The sequence below is a fragment of the Carassius gibelio genome, chromosome B21 (genome assembly GCF_023724105.1).
Source record: "Carassius gibelio isolate Cgi1373 ecotype wild population from Czech Republic chromosome B21, carGib1.2-hapl.c, whole genome shotgun sequence".
Taxonomy (NCBI): domain Eukaryota; kingdom Metazoa; phylum Chordata; class Actinopteri; order Cypriniformes; family Cyprinidae; genus Carassius; species Carassius gibelio.
In genome coordinates, this window is record NC_068416.1 from 24,081,545 (window position 1) to 24,099,225 (window position 17,681).

The 17,681-nt window shown below is 36.2% G+C and overlaps 1 protein-coding gene, 1 long non-coding RNA gene and 2 other non-coding genes across 5 annotated transcripts; 1 reads left to right on the plus strand and 3 right to left on the minus strand.

Moving 5' to 3' along the window:
• The first annotated feature begins 1,691 nt into the window (after positions 1-1,691).
• Positions 1,692-14,055, plus strand: dipk1b (divergent protein kinase domain 1B). The gene is made up of 5 exons (XM_052588257.1): positions 1,692-2,224; positions 6,145-6,279; positions 7,619-7,726; positions 8,178-8,354; positions 10,812-14,055. Exons 1-5 carry the CDS (start codon positions 2,159-2,161, stop codon positions 11,622-11,624), a joined length of 1,299 nt encoding a protein of 432 aa, XP_052444217.1. The 5' UTR covers positions 1,692-2,158; the 3' UTR covers positions 11,625-14,055.
• Positions 14,056-14,396: 341 nt separating this feature from the next.
• Positions 14,397-17,581, minus strand: LOC127986064 (uncharacterized). Of its 2 annotated transcripts, XR_008160757.1 has the most exons (4): positions 17,501-17,581; positions 16,798-16,856; positions 15,768-15,880; positions 14,397-14,673 (listed from the first exon to the last, which is right to left on the minus strand). It is a non-coding gene; the product is annotated as an uncharacterized LOC127986064 (long non-coding RNA). The 2 variants fall into 2 exon arrangements; XR_008160756.1 differs by lacking the exon at positions 17,501-17,581 and having other exon boundaries at positions 16,798-17,044.
• On the minus strand, positions 15,601-15,738 carry LOC127986711 (small nucleolar RNA SNORA17). Its single transcript, XR_008160918.1, has one exon. It is a non-coding gene; the product is annotated as a small nucleolar RNA SNORA17 (small nucleolar RNA).
• Positions 16,046-16,175, minus strand: LOC127986712 (small nucleolar RNA SNORA17). Its single transcript, XR_008160919.1, has one exon. It is a non-coding gene; the product is annotated as a small nucleolar RNA SNORA17 (small nucleolar RNA).
• Positions 17,582-17,681: the final 100 nt, after the last annotated feature.

Sequence of the window (17,681 nt, forward strand, 5' to 3'; positions counted from 1 at the left end):
ACACATACTTTATTTTACTGTTTGTAGATTAATGCAATGTGCTATATTCAGAGTTATTATTCCATAAAACCTTTTTTTTACTTGAAATAAAATGTTAACTGAAATAAAATATACAAATAATTTCATATAAAGACATTTTTATTATTTTCATTTAATTTATATAGTTATTATTTATTGTTTAGAAAGAAAAAGAAAATGCAATAAATATATATAAATATATATATATATATATATATATATATATATATATATATATATATATATATATATATATTTAAATTATACTTAAATAACTTCTATATTGCAAGAGAAGTTTCCCTAAAATGTAGTTTATTAGAATGCTTGTAGTAAAAATCATGATGCCAAGTGTTGAGAAGTGGGTAAGCAGATTAAGGATTATAGGAGGTGCAGTTAACAAGATTAAACGGCTGATCGGTGTGTAATCTTATACAGCAGATCCTCATGTTGCGGTCACAGAGTCACTTAGGTGTTTAAATGTCACCTGACCAGTTAGTGACAGTGTGTGTGTGTGTGTGTGTGTGATATGTAAGTGTATATATGTTTTTTAGTGCTTACTTTTTGTGTTTATTATTATGTCAGTATGAACTCTAAGACACATGAGTCACATGAAAACGACCACAGTGAATTAGTATCTCATTGTGGATAAATATGGAAAGAGTTCTTTTGATGTCATAAAAGTGACGTTTTCTCAGCTGAGTTAAACAGCCAATCACAGCAGAGTTACTTCACATCATGACGCCAGAGAGTAACGTTCAAGGAACCACATCATGTCATTGACAATTGTGAGCTAAACTTTGTCCCAGATGTTGTCACGCTGATGAGATATTGTATGAACTTTCATATGGAGGTCATTCAGAAATGTAACAAGAAGGGGTGTTTTATCATTGAATAAATTAGTAATTTTAACAAAAATGACTAAATCTCTAGTGTTTTTTAATTCCTATCTAATTTAGGGACAAAGAGACAAACTAAATTTTCCATGAACCTTTATCGCCCTCTTTTGCCCTTAACAAGAATTACAAGAATTTATTGCTCAAAATTTTCTGCTTGAAAACTGCATACATACATACATACATATGCACACACTGTAATCTGATATTCAAATGTTTATTGTTTTTAAATAATTATTATTGATGAATTACCCAATGTTAAGAAAACATGGTTGAATTTATAGATTTTTCTTATTTTCTATTCGATTCTATTTAAAGTAATTCTCTATTTTTTCTGTTTTATTATAGGCTAAACATTGTTGATTATTCATTTTAAATTGATTTTATTGTATTTTTGTTTTCCCCATTAAGCCCCATGGAGTTTTGATCTTAATCATAGGCTATCATACCGTATTTAAAATCAAAGGTATGTATCTATTTTTATTTTATATTTTATTTTATTTAATCACATTTAAAGCTATTTTGTCTTAATTATATCTTATTTAAGTTAATGGATATTCATACATATATATCGAAGGAAAAGGTAATTAAAAATCGAAAATAAATATATTTTTCTCTTTTTTATATATTTTTATTTTTGGTGATATTTGAAGATATCCTATTTTGCCTTTATTACTATTCTGTAACAATCAGTGACATTTAAAGAGACAGTGTTGTTTGTTTTCTGTCGGTATCATAAATCAGGGTCTCTACCCCTTTAAGACGCTTTGTAGCGTCGCAGAGAGGCCGCGTCTCCAGCTGATCGTCAGTGATTCTCATTCCAGCACCATCTCATTCATCAGATTTGCGCTGATCTTTAGGACAATACGTCCCTTAGAATTAAACATCGGTCTAAATAACGCGCATATGTCAGAGCTGGTTTTTAACGCATCTTTGGCCGCATCACATTTCGTCGCGCGAGGATGATGCCTGGAGCTCGCGCGTCTCTGGATGCAGCGCGTGCGCGCATGTCCTTGAGTTGAGCAGTAGCTCCAAAAGCATGGGATGTTTTTCCATCGCACGGCCGATTGCATCCCGAAACGAAAGCACATGGCGATGAAATAAGTGTAAATGAGTATTTTTGCTCTGTGTATGCTGGAGAAGACTGCTGTCGCGCCGCCTGGAACGGAGGAGACGAGATGAGAAAGTGAAGGCGGGTTTGGAGAGCAATCTTTTTTGTGTTGTACATCATCATTGTTACTGTAAAGATGCCGAGGGGTTTACGCAGGCTGGTGCACCTGGTGCTCTTTTGTCCCTTATCTAAGGGTCTACAGGTAAGTTTTTCACTAGAAAGACAATGTTTGGTTATTAAGACAATGTTTTTCCTTATTAAGATATAGAAATAACTCAAAAGTACCATGGTATTACCATGTTTTTGAGTATGACACCATGGTATGTGTTTCCTTGGCATGGTATTACCATGAATACTGCGTAAATAATCGTGATGCATTAAGATGTAAGTCATTTATAACCATGATAAGGAAAACAGGGGCTAGTTGTCACACATTTTACTCTATATAAAAAAATTCCAAATTGCCATTTTGTGTTATATAGGGGGAACCTGCCATAAAATAACCAGAAAAAAAAAATTAAGCAAATTTTTGAAAACATACAAACACATCAAAAAAAGAAAAAAAGAAAATGCATGTGTAACTGTACTCCTTATAATTATTGAAATAATGTATTTGTGATCCAGTGTGACAATATTCATTATGTGATCCATATACATTACCATCACTGTAGCTTCTGTTTTAAATCTATTGCATCTTTCAGATTTCTTTAAAAGGCAAGCTACATAAATCAAATGAAAGAGAACTTATCAGTTTAATTGTTGGCATTAATTCCAGCTTTAGCTAATCACACACACACACACACACACACACACACACACACACACACACGACTGGTCTGAGTGCTTAATGCTGGCAGTATTTCTGTTGATCCGGACTAAGAGCTCTCTTTCATAAGTGCACTCACTGCAAGTGCAAGTGCACACTGTGACCGTTTGAGACTGTGTAGGTCAATTCTGTCAGATTCATTGCTGAAGATGTCACAGGTGACAACTGCATCTTTTGTTTCTCTCTTACAAGAGAACGAAAACAGCAGGGATTGGGATTCAACCTGAAATTAAACAAAAGCACATTTCCTCAGGTTCAGCAGACAACAGACCATTATTAAAGGGATAGTTCACTACAAAATAAAAACTCTGCCATTATTTACTCCCCTTCATATTGTCGCAAACTTGTATGACTTTCTACTCTGTAGAACGAAAAAGGAAAAATGTGTGTTTGTATTATTTCCATCCATGGAATTACAGTAGATGGGGATTTAAGGCTTTCAGTCTTCAAGAATGATGCAAAAGCATTATAAATATATAATAAAAGTGGTCCATATGATATGAACTGAATCCATTCAGTTTGTGAACAAACCATTTAGGCTGGAAATTTAGAACTATATCTGTGGATTTATTTAAATTGATGGGAGAAAAAGAATAATTATTTCATGCAAACATCATGAACTTTAATGCATATGCCAAGAAGTCCTAAGGTAAGATGTTTCAGATCAGTGGATAATTAATTGCATTTTGGTCATATGAACTTTTTTGCATGCTTTTAAAGCTTGAAAGCCTTGTTCAGTGTATTTGTTGAAAGAGTTCACCCACAAAATTTTATTTGCTTAAAATTTAAGTGCCCTTAGAAATATCCAAGAAATATGAGTTAGTTTATGAGTTAGTTTTTTTCATTGGTACATATTTGGAGAAATTTATCAGTATTTTGACTTGCTCGCCAATGGATCCTCTGCAGTGAATGGGTGCCGTCAGAATGAGAGTCCAAACAGCTGATAAAAGCATCACAATAATGCAGAAATAATCCACATCACTCCAGTCCATCAGTTAATGCAAACATGAAGCAAAAGGCTGCATGTTTGTACGAAACATCCATCATTAAAGACATTTTTAACATCAAACCATTGCTTCTGGCTAAAATATGAGTTCATTTAACGCTTCCTCCAGGAGACATCTCATCTGAATCAGGAGAGAAATAATGCACAGATCAAGCACAATTTAGAAGCAAAACCAGTTCTAAACAAATATGTGGGTGGATATTTGATGTGAGAGGACAACAGTGGATAGAGTTATTTCACTCGAGGAAGCATTATTATGTATAGAGGATTTGCACTTTCTCCAGAAACTACAGATTTAGTTAAAAATGGCTTAGTGGATTTGTTTCTTACAAACACGCAGCTTTTCACTCCTCAAGACATTAATTGATAGACTGGAGTGGTGTGGATTACTTATGGATGATTCTCATTCTGACGGCACCCATTCACTGCAGAGGATCCAGTGGTGAGCAAGTGATGTAATGCTAAATTTCTCCAAATGTGTTCCCATGAAGAAACAAACTCATCTACATCTTGGATGGCCTGAGCAGATTTTCAGCCAGATTTTGTGTGACCTATTCCTTTAAAGGTTTCAATGAATATTTATAAAGCATGAATGTATTTTAAAGTGTGCTGCAATTGTTTTTAGGGTTTGCTTGTTCAAACCTTGTTTTCTGCGAGCGCACACACACTGAGTAAATTCCGGTATCAACCGGCAGTAATCTGATATGTGTATTTTGAGTCACACAACACAAACACACATACTCTTTCCCACTCCAGCACAGAGAGCAGTTGCTGTCTTTGGCAGTTGCTGTGGGGAAGTCGTGGCCTAATGGTTAGAGGGTTGGACTCCCAATCAAAGGGTTGTGAGTTCTAGTCTCGGGCCGGACGGAATTGTAGGTGGGGGTAGTGCATGAACAGCTCTCTCTCCACCTTCAATACCACGACTTAGGTGCCCTTGAGCAAGGCATCTAACCCCCAACTGCTCCCCGGGCGCCGCAGCATAAATGGCTGCCCACTGCTCCGGGTGTGTGCTCACAGTGTGTGTGTGTGTGTTCACTGCTCTGTGTGTGTGCATTTCGGATGGGTTAAATGCAGAGCACAAATTCTGAGTATGGGTCACCATACTTGGCTGAATGTCACTTCACTTTCACTTTCACTTTCATTCTCTGCCCTTTTACACCTGTAAACTGTCCAAAAGAGTACATTTAATCTTGTTAGGGCTCATACTAATGACCACGAATATCTGTTTATGTCACTTTCTCCCTCTTGGTCTCTCAAAGTAACATAAGCTCTGTTCACATTGGATGCTGAGTTCTCAATTTAGATTTTATGTTCAAATACAAGGTTTTTCAAATGACCTTTTTAATGGCCTGGCTTATTCATAACGTCATCATCACATTTCAGAATGTAATTCAATATCATTTTTTCTTACTATATGAAATTAGAACCACATTGGATTTACTGATTACATTTCTGCGATCACTGTTCAAAGCAAAACATTTGAGAAAAAATGTACCCAAAAAAGCTTTACATTTTCATTTTAAATTGATATATTTAACTTTTTAATTTAATATGTGAATAAGTCTGTGTGTTTATTTATATATACATAAAAAATATACACAGTACACATACATCTATTATGTAAACAAAAACTTTTATTGTGGATGCGATCAATCGCAATTAATTGTTTGACAGCACTAGAATTTATATTACGTTTTGCTTAGTTTTTGTTTGTTTAGTATAATGCTATACATATATCATCCATTCCAATTAATATCAATCTATACAGCTAACTAACATAATAAAACCCAACAAAAATAAAGTGTTATCTGTTTTATATATTGTGTGTGTGTTTTTTTTGTGTGTGTCAGTGTGTGTGTGTATATATATATATATATATATATATATATATATATATATACACCCACACACACATTACACATTAATTTATACAAAATTAATTATGAATTGTCTTTGATATTTCTAGATAAAAGATAAAAGATTGGATGATGGCAAAATTCTAATATGTATCCAAATAATTTCAACATATGAAAGTGGCAAAATTCTAATTATCACATTAATTTTCTAATTTGAAAGATGAAATGTTCACTTTGAAATTAATATTCTTTAAAAACTTGCATGATTTTTACACTGAAGCCACTTTGCAAAATTCTGATATGTATCCAATTTATTTCCACGTATGAAAGTGAAAATAAGATCTGCATTAAAAATGTAATACAAACGAAAGCTTACATATGTCATGTGAAATATCGTTGTGTGTGTATATGTAAGTTTATGGTGTCTCTTTCAGTCCCGTTTACCTGCAGTTAAAGTCAAGTACCTGTTGGTGGCGTGGTTTGGGATTCTGGTGGCCAGCTGGGTGCTCTATATGCAGTATTCCTCTTATTCGGAGCTCTGCAGAGGACACGTCTGTACCATGCTCATCGTAAGTCACAGCATCCACCATAATGCATGAGTTTAGGTGCACATGCCTTCCCATAAACGCCATTGCCTGCCACTTAGGAGAAACCAACATGGGATAGACAGGATTTGTCACTTCATTGCATTGCAGGTAAAGACTGAGGATGATTCATGATGATTGACAAACGCTTCACATCCACTCCATACACACAGATGGTGTAATATTTGTGCTGTTTTGCCTTCAAGCATTTCTCTGAAAGGAAGTCCTTGTACATAACTGCAGAATGAGAGAGGAAGTGGAAAATTAAAAAGAAGAGAGAGTTGACAGATCATAATTATGCCATTATAGAAGCCAAATTTAAATGTTTCCTTTTTATTTTAACAGTAGGCTAATCACGCAGTGTGATTGAGTTTAATCACAAATTTTGTATTCAGGATGTAAACACAAGCCCATCAGGAAAGTAGAACTTCCTCTTACTGGGATGATTTAAATTCCTAGTCATATCGTTTTTTTTTTTTTTCATGAAACAATTAAAATTGTGCTTTTCAAACAACTAAAGTGTATCGTAACTAGCTTAAAAATGATTTAAAAAGTTACCGTAAAGTTGACCATACAACCTGTGTGTGCACTAAACTTCCAAACCTAGATTTAAAGGAATAGTTCACCCCAAAAAATGAAAAACATTCAGACATAATTTACCTGTATGCATTCATTTCTTCTGCTAAACGCAAAAGAAGACATTTTTTAAAGAATATAGGTATATGTTACAAAAAATAAGTAATCAAGCAGTTGACAGTAGCCATTGACTGTCAATGGGGACCGGCGACTGTTTGGTTACTTATTTTGTTGGAAGGAAATTCAGGTTTGGAATGACTTGAGGGTGATTAAATGATGACAAATTTTCAGTTTTGGGTGAACCGTCATTTTAAGGTACTAGTTTCTGAAAAACCTCAATTTGAGCAACATTTAAAAACCATTTTGGCATTCAGAACCTTAAAAATAATGTAGAATATGCATCCATATATGTGTGTGTGTGTGTGTGTCTCAGTGCTGTAGTTTAAAAGCTTTTCAGCTCTTGTTTTGCAACACGTTGCCTGACAACCACTTTGGTAGGTATCAGAAATAAAAATAAAAAAAAAGGAAACGCGAGAAGGCAGATGAGAAGAAGTAATATGCTGCCTTTAAGCTGATCTGTGTATTTGTGGGTCATCATCTGCCCAAGCAGCAGTCCATTATGACATCATGAAGCCTTCTGTCCTCTGACTGACCGTTTGTCCTCCGGTTGTTGGCACAAGGCTGTTAAACCGAGAAAAGATGACTAGATGTTTGTGGTTAATGCCTGTTTCCTGTGTGTGTGTTTCAGTGTGATCATTATCGCAGAGGTGTTATCTCGGGGGCAGTGTGTAAGTCTCTCTGCGAGGAGAAAACACTGTCTCTTCAACGCTGTCTTTCAACGTCACCGACACACCAGGTCAACTCTCAAAAACACACAGATCATTTTTTCACAAAAAATGTTTGAAGGATAATTTTCCATACCAGTTTTATCCCCCAAATAGGCAGTGCATCTAGAAATGTTACTTCATGTTTGCTTTTTCAAAAAAATCGCATGCTTCTCAATACCGCAATGTATAACATTATTTATTATGTATATCTTGTTTTTTAAAGTAATTATTACTCAACAAACTCTGAACAACAGTTTATTTGTATAGCTTAATTTACTACAAATTCTAGGTATAAATATTTTTCAATTTTAATTATTTTACATTACAGTAATTAGAATATGTGGGGAAAGTGTGATATATAAATAATATCTTAAAAAAAAAGAAAAAGAAAACAGTGTTGGGTAAATCTGATAAAAAGCATATATACAAAGACATCTAGCACACATAATATGTATTTATATGTAATATACTATATTGCAGGTCTACAGTGCTGTGTGGAAGGAGAAAGCTGTACTGGTGAAGTGTGGGATTGAAGAAAGCATGAGAGGAGAAAATAGTCCTGACTCTCCACTACGGCATGACAACAGTCTCTACGATAAACCCACCCGAGGAACATCCATGGATGAATTCAGAGCGATGCTGCATTCCTTTCTCAAGGTCTTTTGATCTACTTTTTTCTTCATTTTCACAGGATGCACAAATATAGCAATAAATCAGACCTGTGGTTACACAGAAACCAGTTTTATATTCTAGTTCTAGAAAGCTTGTCCATAAACTCTAGATCTTGATGTTTTTAATTTGAACTTTAATTGTTGTGGCTAGGACTTATATATATTTATCGTATAAATATTCAATATGTCACCCAGCCCTAGTTGTGACTGGTTGGAGATGTGTATGACCTGCTTAGCAAAGCAGAAACGGATTTAAGACGGTCAAGCCCTCTCTGAGCTTTCGGCTGTTCCTCAAGGTCTGCTGTAGGAGGGTGAAAATGGAGAAAGAGCAGGGGAGGGAGAGGGGTAACGGAAGAGAAGCCAAAAATAACTGAAAGAGCTTGAAAAGGTCACAGCCAGAACAATACACTCACTCTCAGTGTCACAGGGGAGGACAACACTAACACACACTTAAACACAACCCACACAAAGTGCTGTAAATGGCCGTGTATGCTTCAGTATACATGCGTAATTCTAAAAAGGCCGTACTTTAAAGATCTCAAGAAGTTTGTAGTCCATGTAGGTTCACGTTGAGGCTAATCTTTATGCTAGTGTATATAGCTACTAGCCACTACTAATATAATTTATTATTACTTTACTACCAAAAATACTGACAATGGTCTCATATCGACACAAATACATGGATTTTTATAGAAAATTTAATTAGAAATAAATGTTCTCTAGAATGAAAACATGCCCTTCTCCTAAATCATACATACCACCCACCTCTGACTAGAAATACACAGTAGAAAATCATAGTTCATGACTGTAGATGTTATTGTTGGCCATTTTTTTTAAAAAAAGGAACAAGCCCTTCAAAGTTATTCTCCCAATGAAGTGTGGGAAATTATAGGAAGTTCTGTTGCTCTCATCTTATTTTTAGTTATTTTTTTAAGAATTTGTTATTTATTATTACTTATGTACAGGATTTGAAATTAACACCCTCCAACCCACCAAATGCGGGTTAAAGTTAGCTGTGGCGAGTAACGCTGTCAAATCACTAGCCAATTTGGCAGGTTACTTTTCTGTAAATAGTTCACTTATTAATTTCATTAAGTTCATTTAAGCCAAACCTGTGCAGATTTAATGCAAATACTGAACTTGTGGGTCATTATGATATATTAAAAACAATAATTGCACAGCCTCTGTGCCCATCTAGCTTACTTGAACATCCCTGATAAATAGCGGTGTGGCAGGCGCACTTGGTTTCCTTTGCATTGAAGTGCAAGGTCCACACAATTGGTCCAATGGAGCTTTCCAGTGATGGATGAAGTTTTCCTGTGTGTTCGGTCATGTTTTCCTGTGTGTTTGATCATTTCAGCGCAGTAAGTTATCAAATTTAGTTTAAATTCAAATCTGACTCCATTTTTTTTTTTCATCTAATCTGACTCCATTTTATTGTGACCTCGCATTTGAGTTAGAATGTCAATTGTAATTGATAATTTCTTGGATAATTTATCTAGACATCTGATTATTTTATTTATTCTTTAATATTATTGTACTCGTTCATTCGGGTGCTCATGTCGCATTAAAGATATTGCTTCGGCCGTTAGCGTATGTTACGGTCACATTCTCGTCAGTCTTGGTTATTAGACAGGCTGACACTTTAGATGTCCAATACTATGCTTGCTCTTTCTAAAAGTACTTTTAATTAACCCCCATAGATTTGTAATCACTTGCATAAAGCAAGACCACTACTATAGATCTAAGCCAACCAACATTACTTTCCCTGATAGTAGCATTGGTATGGTCATGCCATGGTTTCCCAATGTACACTTCGCTAGAATAATATTAAAATAAACCGAGGTTAGGCTCGCTCTATTTAGGTTGGTCGAACAACATCCAGTTGACCTAAATGGAAATTCCCCTTAAGCCCTACAAAGTAAAACAGAATAAAATCAAATGTAACAATTTATTACCAGTCAGGTAAATGTGTATTATTCCAATTACATAGCCATTTCAAAGATATCAAATCATATCAATACAAATATCAAACTCTCAAAGATAAATCTAAGAGTAGAAGATGCATACCTGACCTTAGAAAATACATAGTATATAGTGTAGAGACACACACCACACTACAGGCTTTCTGGCTACAGAATCGGCCTTATCTTCTGGCAAGATTTGACACAAAGTTCAAGTGATTCCACATGTCCACATCCAGTGTCCACATCCTTTTGGTTTATTTTGGTAATTTTTATAATTTTTTGGGGGTAATAAAAGTTATGAATGGCTGGTAACTTGACTGGTAAGTGAAAAAGTTAAATTCTAACCCTGCTTATGTATGAACAATATACAATTTTTAATTTTTTTTTTTTTTGATTACTAATAAATTATATTTAGTCTATGAAAAAAAACATTGGAGGTTCTAAAATCTCTTTCTCCCTCCTCCATTCATTCACAGGACAGTGTTGGTGAGCAATCATCTCTTAGCACTCTAGTAACTCGCGTGATTTCTCTGGCGGATGTCAACGGTGATGGCAAAGTTTCATTAGCAGAGGCGAAATCCGTGTGGGCTTTGCTTCAGATCAATGAATTTGTTTTAATGGTGGCACTGCAAGATAAAGAACATGCTCCACACTTGCTGGGCTTCTGCGGAGACCTTTATGTGACTGAACGCGTAGCACACAGTGCCCTTTTCAGGCTGGAGGTGCCTGGCTGGCTGAAGCCAGTGTTTCCTGAGGCGCTGAGTGTCGCTTTTAACCAATGGCTTGCTCCTGCATGGCCCCGCAGAGCTCGAATCACCATTGGACTTCTAGAGTTTGTTGAAGAGGTGTTCCATGGCATATACGGAAGCTTCTACATTTGTGACGCAAGCCCAAGACGGGTCGGCTACAATGCGAAATATGACTTCAAGATGGCAGACCTTCAAAGTATAGCATCAGAGGCAACTGTCAAAGGGTTTCTGCGAGGGAGAACTTGTGAAGCAAATGCCGATTGCACTTATGGGCGAGATTGCATGGCAACGTGTGACCGATTGGCAAGGCAGTGCAACGTGGAGGTGGTGCAGCCCAACTTGGCCAAGGTGTGTGCCCTCCTGCAAGATTTCCTACTCTTCGGAGCACCGTCGGATCTGAGGGAGGACCTGGAGAAACAGCTACGCACCTGTGTGACGCTCAGCGGGCTTGCCTCACAGATGGAAGTGCACCATTCCCTTGTTTTGAACAACCTCAAAACACTATTGTGGAAGAAGATCTCCAATACCAAGTACTCTTGAGACCAACATAGGGATGATCAAAAGAAAGGCAACGAAGAGCAAGAGAATCGGAGACTTCCAGAGAAAACAATTGGGGTCAGTACAATAAGTTCTGGAAGGCCAACATAATAGCTGAACTCTGCCAACTACATCCCCACCCTCAGATTTTTCTCAACTGAAGAACAATAAACCCTGTAGAAACACCTAAGGAAAACTAATTTTCTTTTGCCCAAAAGTTTCAAAGTGATAACTGTCCAGTGGGAACAAAAACAACTCTCTTTGACCATGCAGCCCCAAGCCAAATGGGTCCTTTTTGGTGAACTTCTGGCTAACTATCTGGGCTGCAAGCACAAGGACATTTCAAAGTAGAAAAACCCACGGCGTTTCCAAGAAGATGGTCTTTCTCTACATCCCCTTTCTCTTTCACTTTAGTTACTCAAATGAAGACCCTAATAGAAAACCCTTCAGAACAATCTTTTTCCTTTTGCCAAAATAGCCAAGTTAAGACTGTTCAACTGGAGGACATTCCTTTGACCATGTATCCCCCATCCAAGTGATATGTTTAGTCCTGCTTGGTGACCTTTTGGGAAAGGATCAGACAAAAATAATAGGGTCAGTTCCAAGATTTATGCCAAGGAAAGGATACTTTCTTAGAGAACAGTCTTAAGCCTCGTACACACCGGGAAGGTCTTTGCACGTGCTTATCACCAACGTTTTTTGACGTGTCTTTTGTGTTCATACCCAAGCAATGTGCAAATTCACTCCCTGACATTAGATGGTGTTTAATGAAAAACAGAATTACCCCGGTACACACAGAATCCTATTTGATCTGCAATTCCTCTCAATAACAGCTCCCTCTTATCGAGAGTTTTGTAGTCACTGTTACATTTGTCATAAAGCCCTTTGTGTTCAGACACCAATGAAACCAGCAGCTCTACATTCATCTTGCCTCGATGCATCTACTTGGTATATTTACTTCCTCTTTGTCCATTAGGTATCAATGTATGCTCAGCTAGATCTTTTTGTGCTTGAGCATCACCAAGTCATTTTTACTGTAACTTCAGCAGCTCCAGGCATGTGAACAAAATTGTTAATCTCATTGGTCGGCTAGTGCACATCAGTGTGCACACTCGCATTGATGCCCTTTGTTAAGTCACGAGGCATTAAACGCGATAATCACGTGCAATATTTGTCTCGGTGTGAACAAGCCTCTACATTCAAACCATCTAATTTACTTGAGTGAATCACCTGAAGACCCTTTAACCCTATTGGTACACCTTCAGAAAAATTATTTGGTTAAGGATCTGGGCTACAAGTACAAGGAAAGTAGGGTCAATTCCAAAAAGTAATCCAAGGAAAGAGTTTCTATGAGAATGGTCTTGCTCTGCAACCACGGCAAGATGCAAGATGCACAGCTTTTGGTTGCAACAGCAGGATTTTTCTTGCAATGCTCCTCTGAGTTGCTTCTTGAAGGATAAACTATAGCCACACCCCTTTTGACTTTCAGCTCAGAAGAATACGGATCTTTAGCAATGTTTAGAAGCACCCTTCCTTTGATGCCAGGAAATGTTGGGACTCAACCAACACAACCAGGAAGTCTACACTAAATTCACAAAATAGAAATCAGTGAAGGTTATATATTATGACGTTTTACAGGATGTATGTTGTGATTGTATGTATGTGCGCTTGTTTTGGGAGGATGTTCCTCTCATGTTGTAGTTTCCACAGGAAGGATACTGCTTTTTTGAGCGGTCTGGAGAGTTTGTGATGGGATTTGTACTTGAACTGTGAAATTACTTACTGTGTTTCTCAGGGCTTGTGTGTTTATGTCTGAATGTGTTCGGAACAAGATTACTGTTAACATTAAACCTAGATGAAATGGAATTATGGTGTCACTGTAAACAACATTAGAGGAATCAAGGGCCAGTGACGGTGTATGTGCAGGACTATAAAACACACCTGCATATAAACCTGAAATTGTGTGTGCATAATGGAAACATCTCCTCGATTCACAGTAGGCACTCAAATCACACTTCAGTAATACTAAACAACTGGCACATTCCACGGATAACCAACAAGAAGGTCCAAGTAAACATTTAAAAACCTGTTTCCTCTCTTCACTTTCAAGATCATTCTCTTCTTTGTCTTTGTGGGAATGATCCTGAAATTTTGTTCCTGCATAGATCCATGGACATATTTGTGATTTTGTGTTGATTTTGCAGACATGAGACACGGAGGACGAGATTTTGTCTTCTAGTGTGCACTAGGCTTTAGTACAGTTTAACATTGTTATGAATGAAGTGATTTTATGTACAATTAAGTATTTATTTTGCGACTCCAAGGAGGCCAGCACAATTAGCATGGGGACTTATTAAGGCTCCTAAATACTAGTTTATTTTCCTTCCATCAATTTGTTCAGATATTATTCATGAGTAAATGTTTGAAACTTAAATTGTGTTTATGGGGTGTTTTTTCCTCCTTTTTTTGGCAAAGCACAGGTACACAAAGTACAGCACTTGTTCGAAGGACAAACACAACAGCACGTATCCTTTTACTCAACCTTTAGAAATAAACAAGGAAGCAGAATATATTAGTCCAGGGAGGCCTCACAAAACCACCTCACCTTTAAAAGGACACGTTACCACCAGAAACGAAACATGTAAATTCTCATGCTAGATAAACCTGAAACAAACTGTTATTTATTATTTTAATGCTAAAATATGCTATAATTAAACACTACATTATAAGCATAGAGTACTTTATAAATCATATAAAAACAACAATTTAAAAAAATGGCAACAAAACTCCAGAGGGTTTATTTTGTGATGATGAATAGTTGACATGACCTTTAAAAGAAATAGATAAATTGATTAAAAAAAAAAAAAAAAAGTACATTTTGTTGCTCTATATTAAACAATACAATGTAATGCACTAATGTGGGTGATGATCAGATCTTATTCAGCTGTTCCAAAAGCAGATGGAGATCGACAACTGCAGACACAGGCATGTAACACACAGCAGGTGTAAATGTTGGAGTCAGCTGACTTAATCCAGGTGGTTTGTCACATTCCTGAAATTAAAGACAAATAAAGATGAAAGCAATGCTCCATTTTTTAGAAAGTAAAAATAATCACAATGCACTTGACACAAAGCATGTGGTTTCATTGGAAGGTGATATCTACACATTTTTTTCTGCACAGATTTGAGAGGAAATCTGAAAAAAAAAAAAAAATAATAATAAAAAAAAAAAAATAAATAAATAAATAAATAAATAAAAAATATATATATATATATATATATATATATATATATATGACCCCATTTAACCCTGTACAGTCTGACATATTAAATATTAGGCCAATTTTATTGTGTCTTAATGGAACTGTTCTTTATACCTTTAGGGAAATAAATAAATAAAAATTATTAGTTGAAAATCATACTTGATGGTTCTCATGCTCATATAGTATTATATAGTGAGAATATAGAGTTCATACTAATGAAAAACTATTTTATTCAGACCCAAACTAAGTAAAATGATGCAATTGGGTGCTTTGCTGATATTAATTTGGCCAAAAGTAGAAGGTTTTTTGTATAATGTTTCAAATAAATAAATTAGTATGTCATAACAGACTTGCATTAAATGCATATAAATATCAGTGATCATATTTCCCAATAATAAGTCTTTGTAGAATGGATGATATTTGTAAAACTAGACCACAAAATCAGTCATAAGGGCCAATTTTTGCTGAATAAACAAGCTTTCCATTGATGTGTGGTTTGTTAGGACAATAGGACGAGATTTGGCCGAGATACAACTATTTAGAAATCTGGAATCCGAGGGTACAAAAAGAAAAAAAATTGCCTTTGCAAGTTGTCCAAATGAAGTTCTTAATTTTGACCCAAAAATGTATTTTTGGCTATTGCTACAAATATACCCCTGTGACTTATGACTGGTTTTGTAGTCCAGGGTCACATTTATGCTTTGTTTTATTGTTGGTTTGTAGGGGCTGTCATTCATTCTTTGCACTGTGGAATTATGGGTACAAAGTGTAGTTTCTAGCGCCCTGCTGCTCTTTGCTTCCTCATGACACAGACACAGCACATTCAGCTGTGCTGCAACGCCTCGAGGAGCAACAAGTGTGTGTGCTTGTGTGTTTTACTTACTACTCCAGCTTCCTGTAGAGTCGACCTTTGACCTCTGTTCAGAGTTGTACTGTTTTAAGTCTCTTTGTCACAACCCATGTGTAGTGCAGCTCCATTTCATCAATTTCTTGTGTCTGTTTTGGATTCATGAGTCACATAGTTACAAAAACGCATTAGAATCTACAATGCCCAACAACAAAGAAACACTGATGGGGAATAATGGAGCATTTGGAAAGGGTTTCAGAGACTGACACGGGCACTAACACACACACACACACACACACACAGGTCTGGGTTGAGTTATCCGGCCTCGTTCCAAGCCCCCGGTCCACCAAACAGGACAGCAGGGTCGATCGCAAGCCAGTTTCTTTCTGCCCACATTTAGCACAACAGTGGCATCACTGCCACAGTTACGTCTCATGGGGCAAAACCCAGAACACACAACTACACACACCTTTACACAAGACTGCACACACGATGGGAACATGAAGTGACATGTCAAGCTAGAGTTAAATCAAAATCATTTTTCTGATTTGTATACAATTTTTATGCAGTTTTATGATATTGCGGGATTATGTAGAATACTTTTTTAAAACAAACAAACACACACACACACACACACACACACACACACACATATATATATACACATATCTCTAGAAGACTAAGCTTGGGGTCAGAATGTTCACCAATGCTCCATTTTAAATAAAAGAAAATAGGAGTAAAAAACAGTAATGTTGTGAAATAAAATAAATTATAAATAACTATTTTCTATGTGAATCCATTTTAAAATGTAATTTATTACTTTGATTTTCAGAATAATTGCTCCAGTCTTCAGTGTCACATGATCCCTCAGAAATCATTTAACTTTCATGTTTTCATCAATTTAATGCATCCTTAATAAATAAAAGTATTTTTAGTAAGATTTTTATTTGGCAGAAGTAATAAATGAAACTTATCGTTCAACTTATTTTAAGGTGTAAGTTAACATTATTAGTCCTTCAGCAGAGACCCACCATTTATGCTTTAAATGTTGATGATAAATCTTTACCTGATGGTAGAATATCACGGCGGGTTCCAAACAGGAAAAAAGGTTTCTTCATTGGGGATCTGTAGCGGAATTAAAGCATAATTATATATTTATTTCTTCTTTTTTTACCCGTAAATGAGAGCCCTCACTGGAGTGGGTTCAACGTGGTTCCAGATCTTTCCACTGTGATTGACAGCAGTGAGTGTCAAACATATTGCGCCCCCTACTGACACGAGCACGCTACTGAGTCAAATGCGAAGTAAGCGCTGCTCTTTCTTTTACGCTCTATGGCTCTGCTGTGTCCAAGAATAAAAACAAACCACAACTCTGTTAAAACTGCTAATATTTGAAGTGCAGATTTCGGGCTGTTTGCACTTCACTGCAACGTTTTGGCGTTAAACTAAAGACTGGTTGCTCCCAACACGTGGGCGGTTTCAGACAGCTTTTTAAAGCTGGAAAGTTACACCAATATTATTATGAGTTGCTTATGTAACAATCGACCATAATTTATTGTGACCAACTCAACCTCAATACTATTATACACCACATTATACGCCAACGGCATTACTAAGTATTCTAAGCTAAGCACGTGGTCTTATAGAGTAACGTTATTAATAATGAAAATACGTAACGTTATATTGTATATAATTTAATCGAATGCACGGAGTAGTTTACATGGTTAAATCAAGACTCATAAATGTAAATATATAGTTGTTGTTCTCACCTTCATCGTAGAAATGTTAAACAACAAATCCAGTCAAGAGGAGTGGCTAAAGATATTTATATAGTAGAACTACGGCAAACCGCTAGGCCATAAAAGGCGGATTTACACAGAGCACCGAATTAAAGGTTGTGTCTCGCCCCCCAAAAAAAGTGAGATAAAGGGAGTTTTATGAATGTTTCAA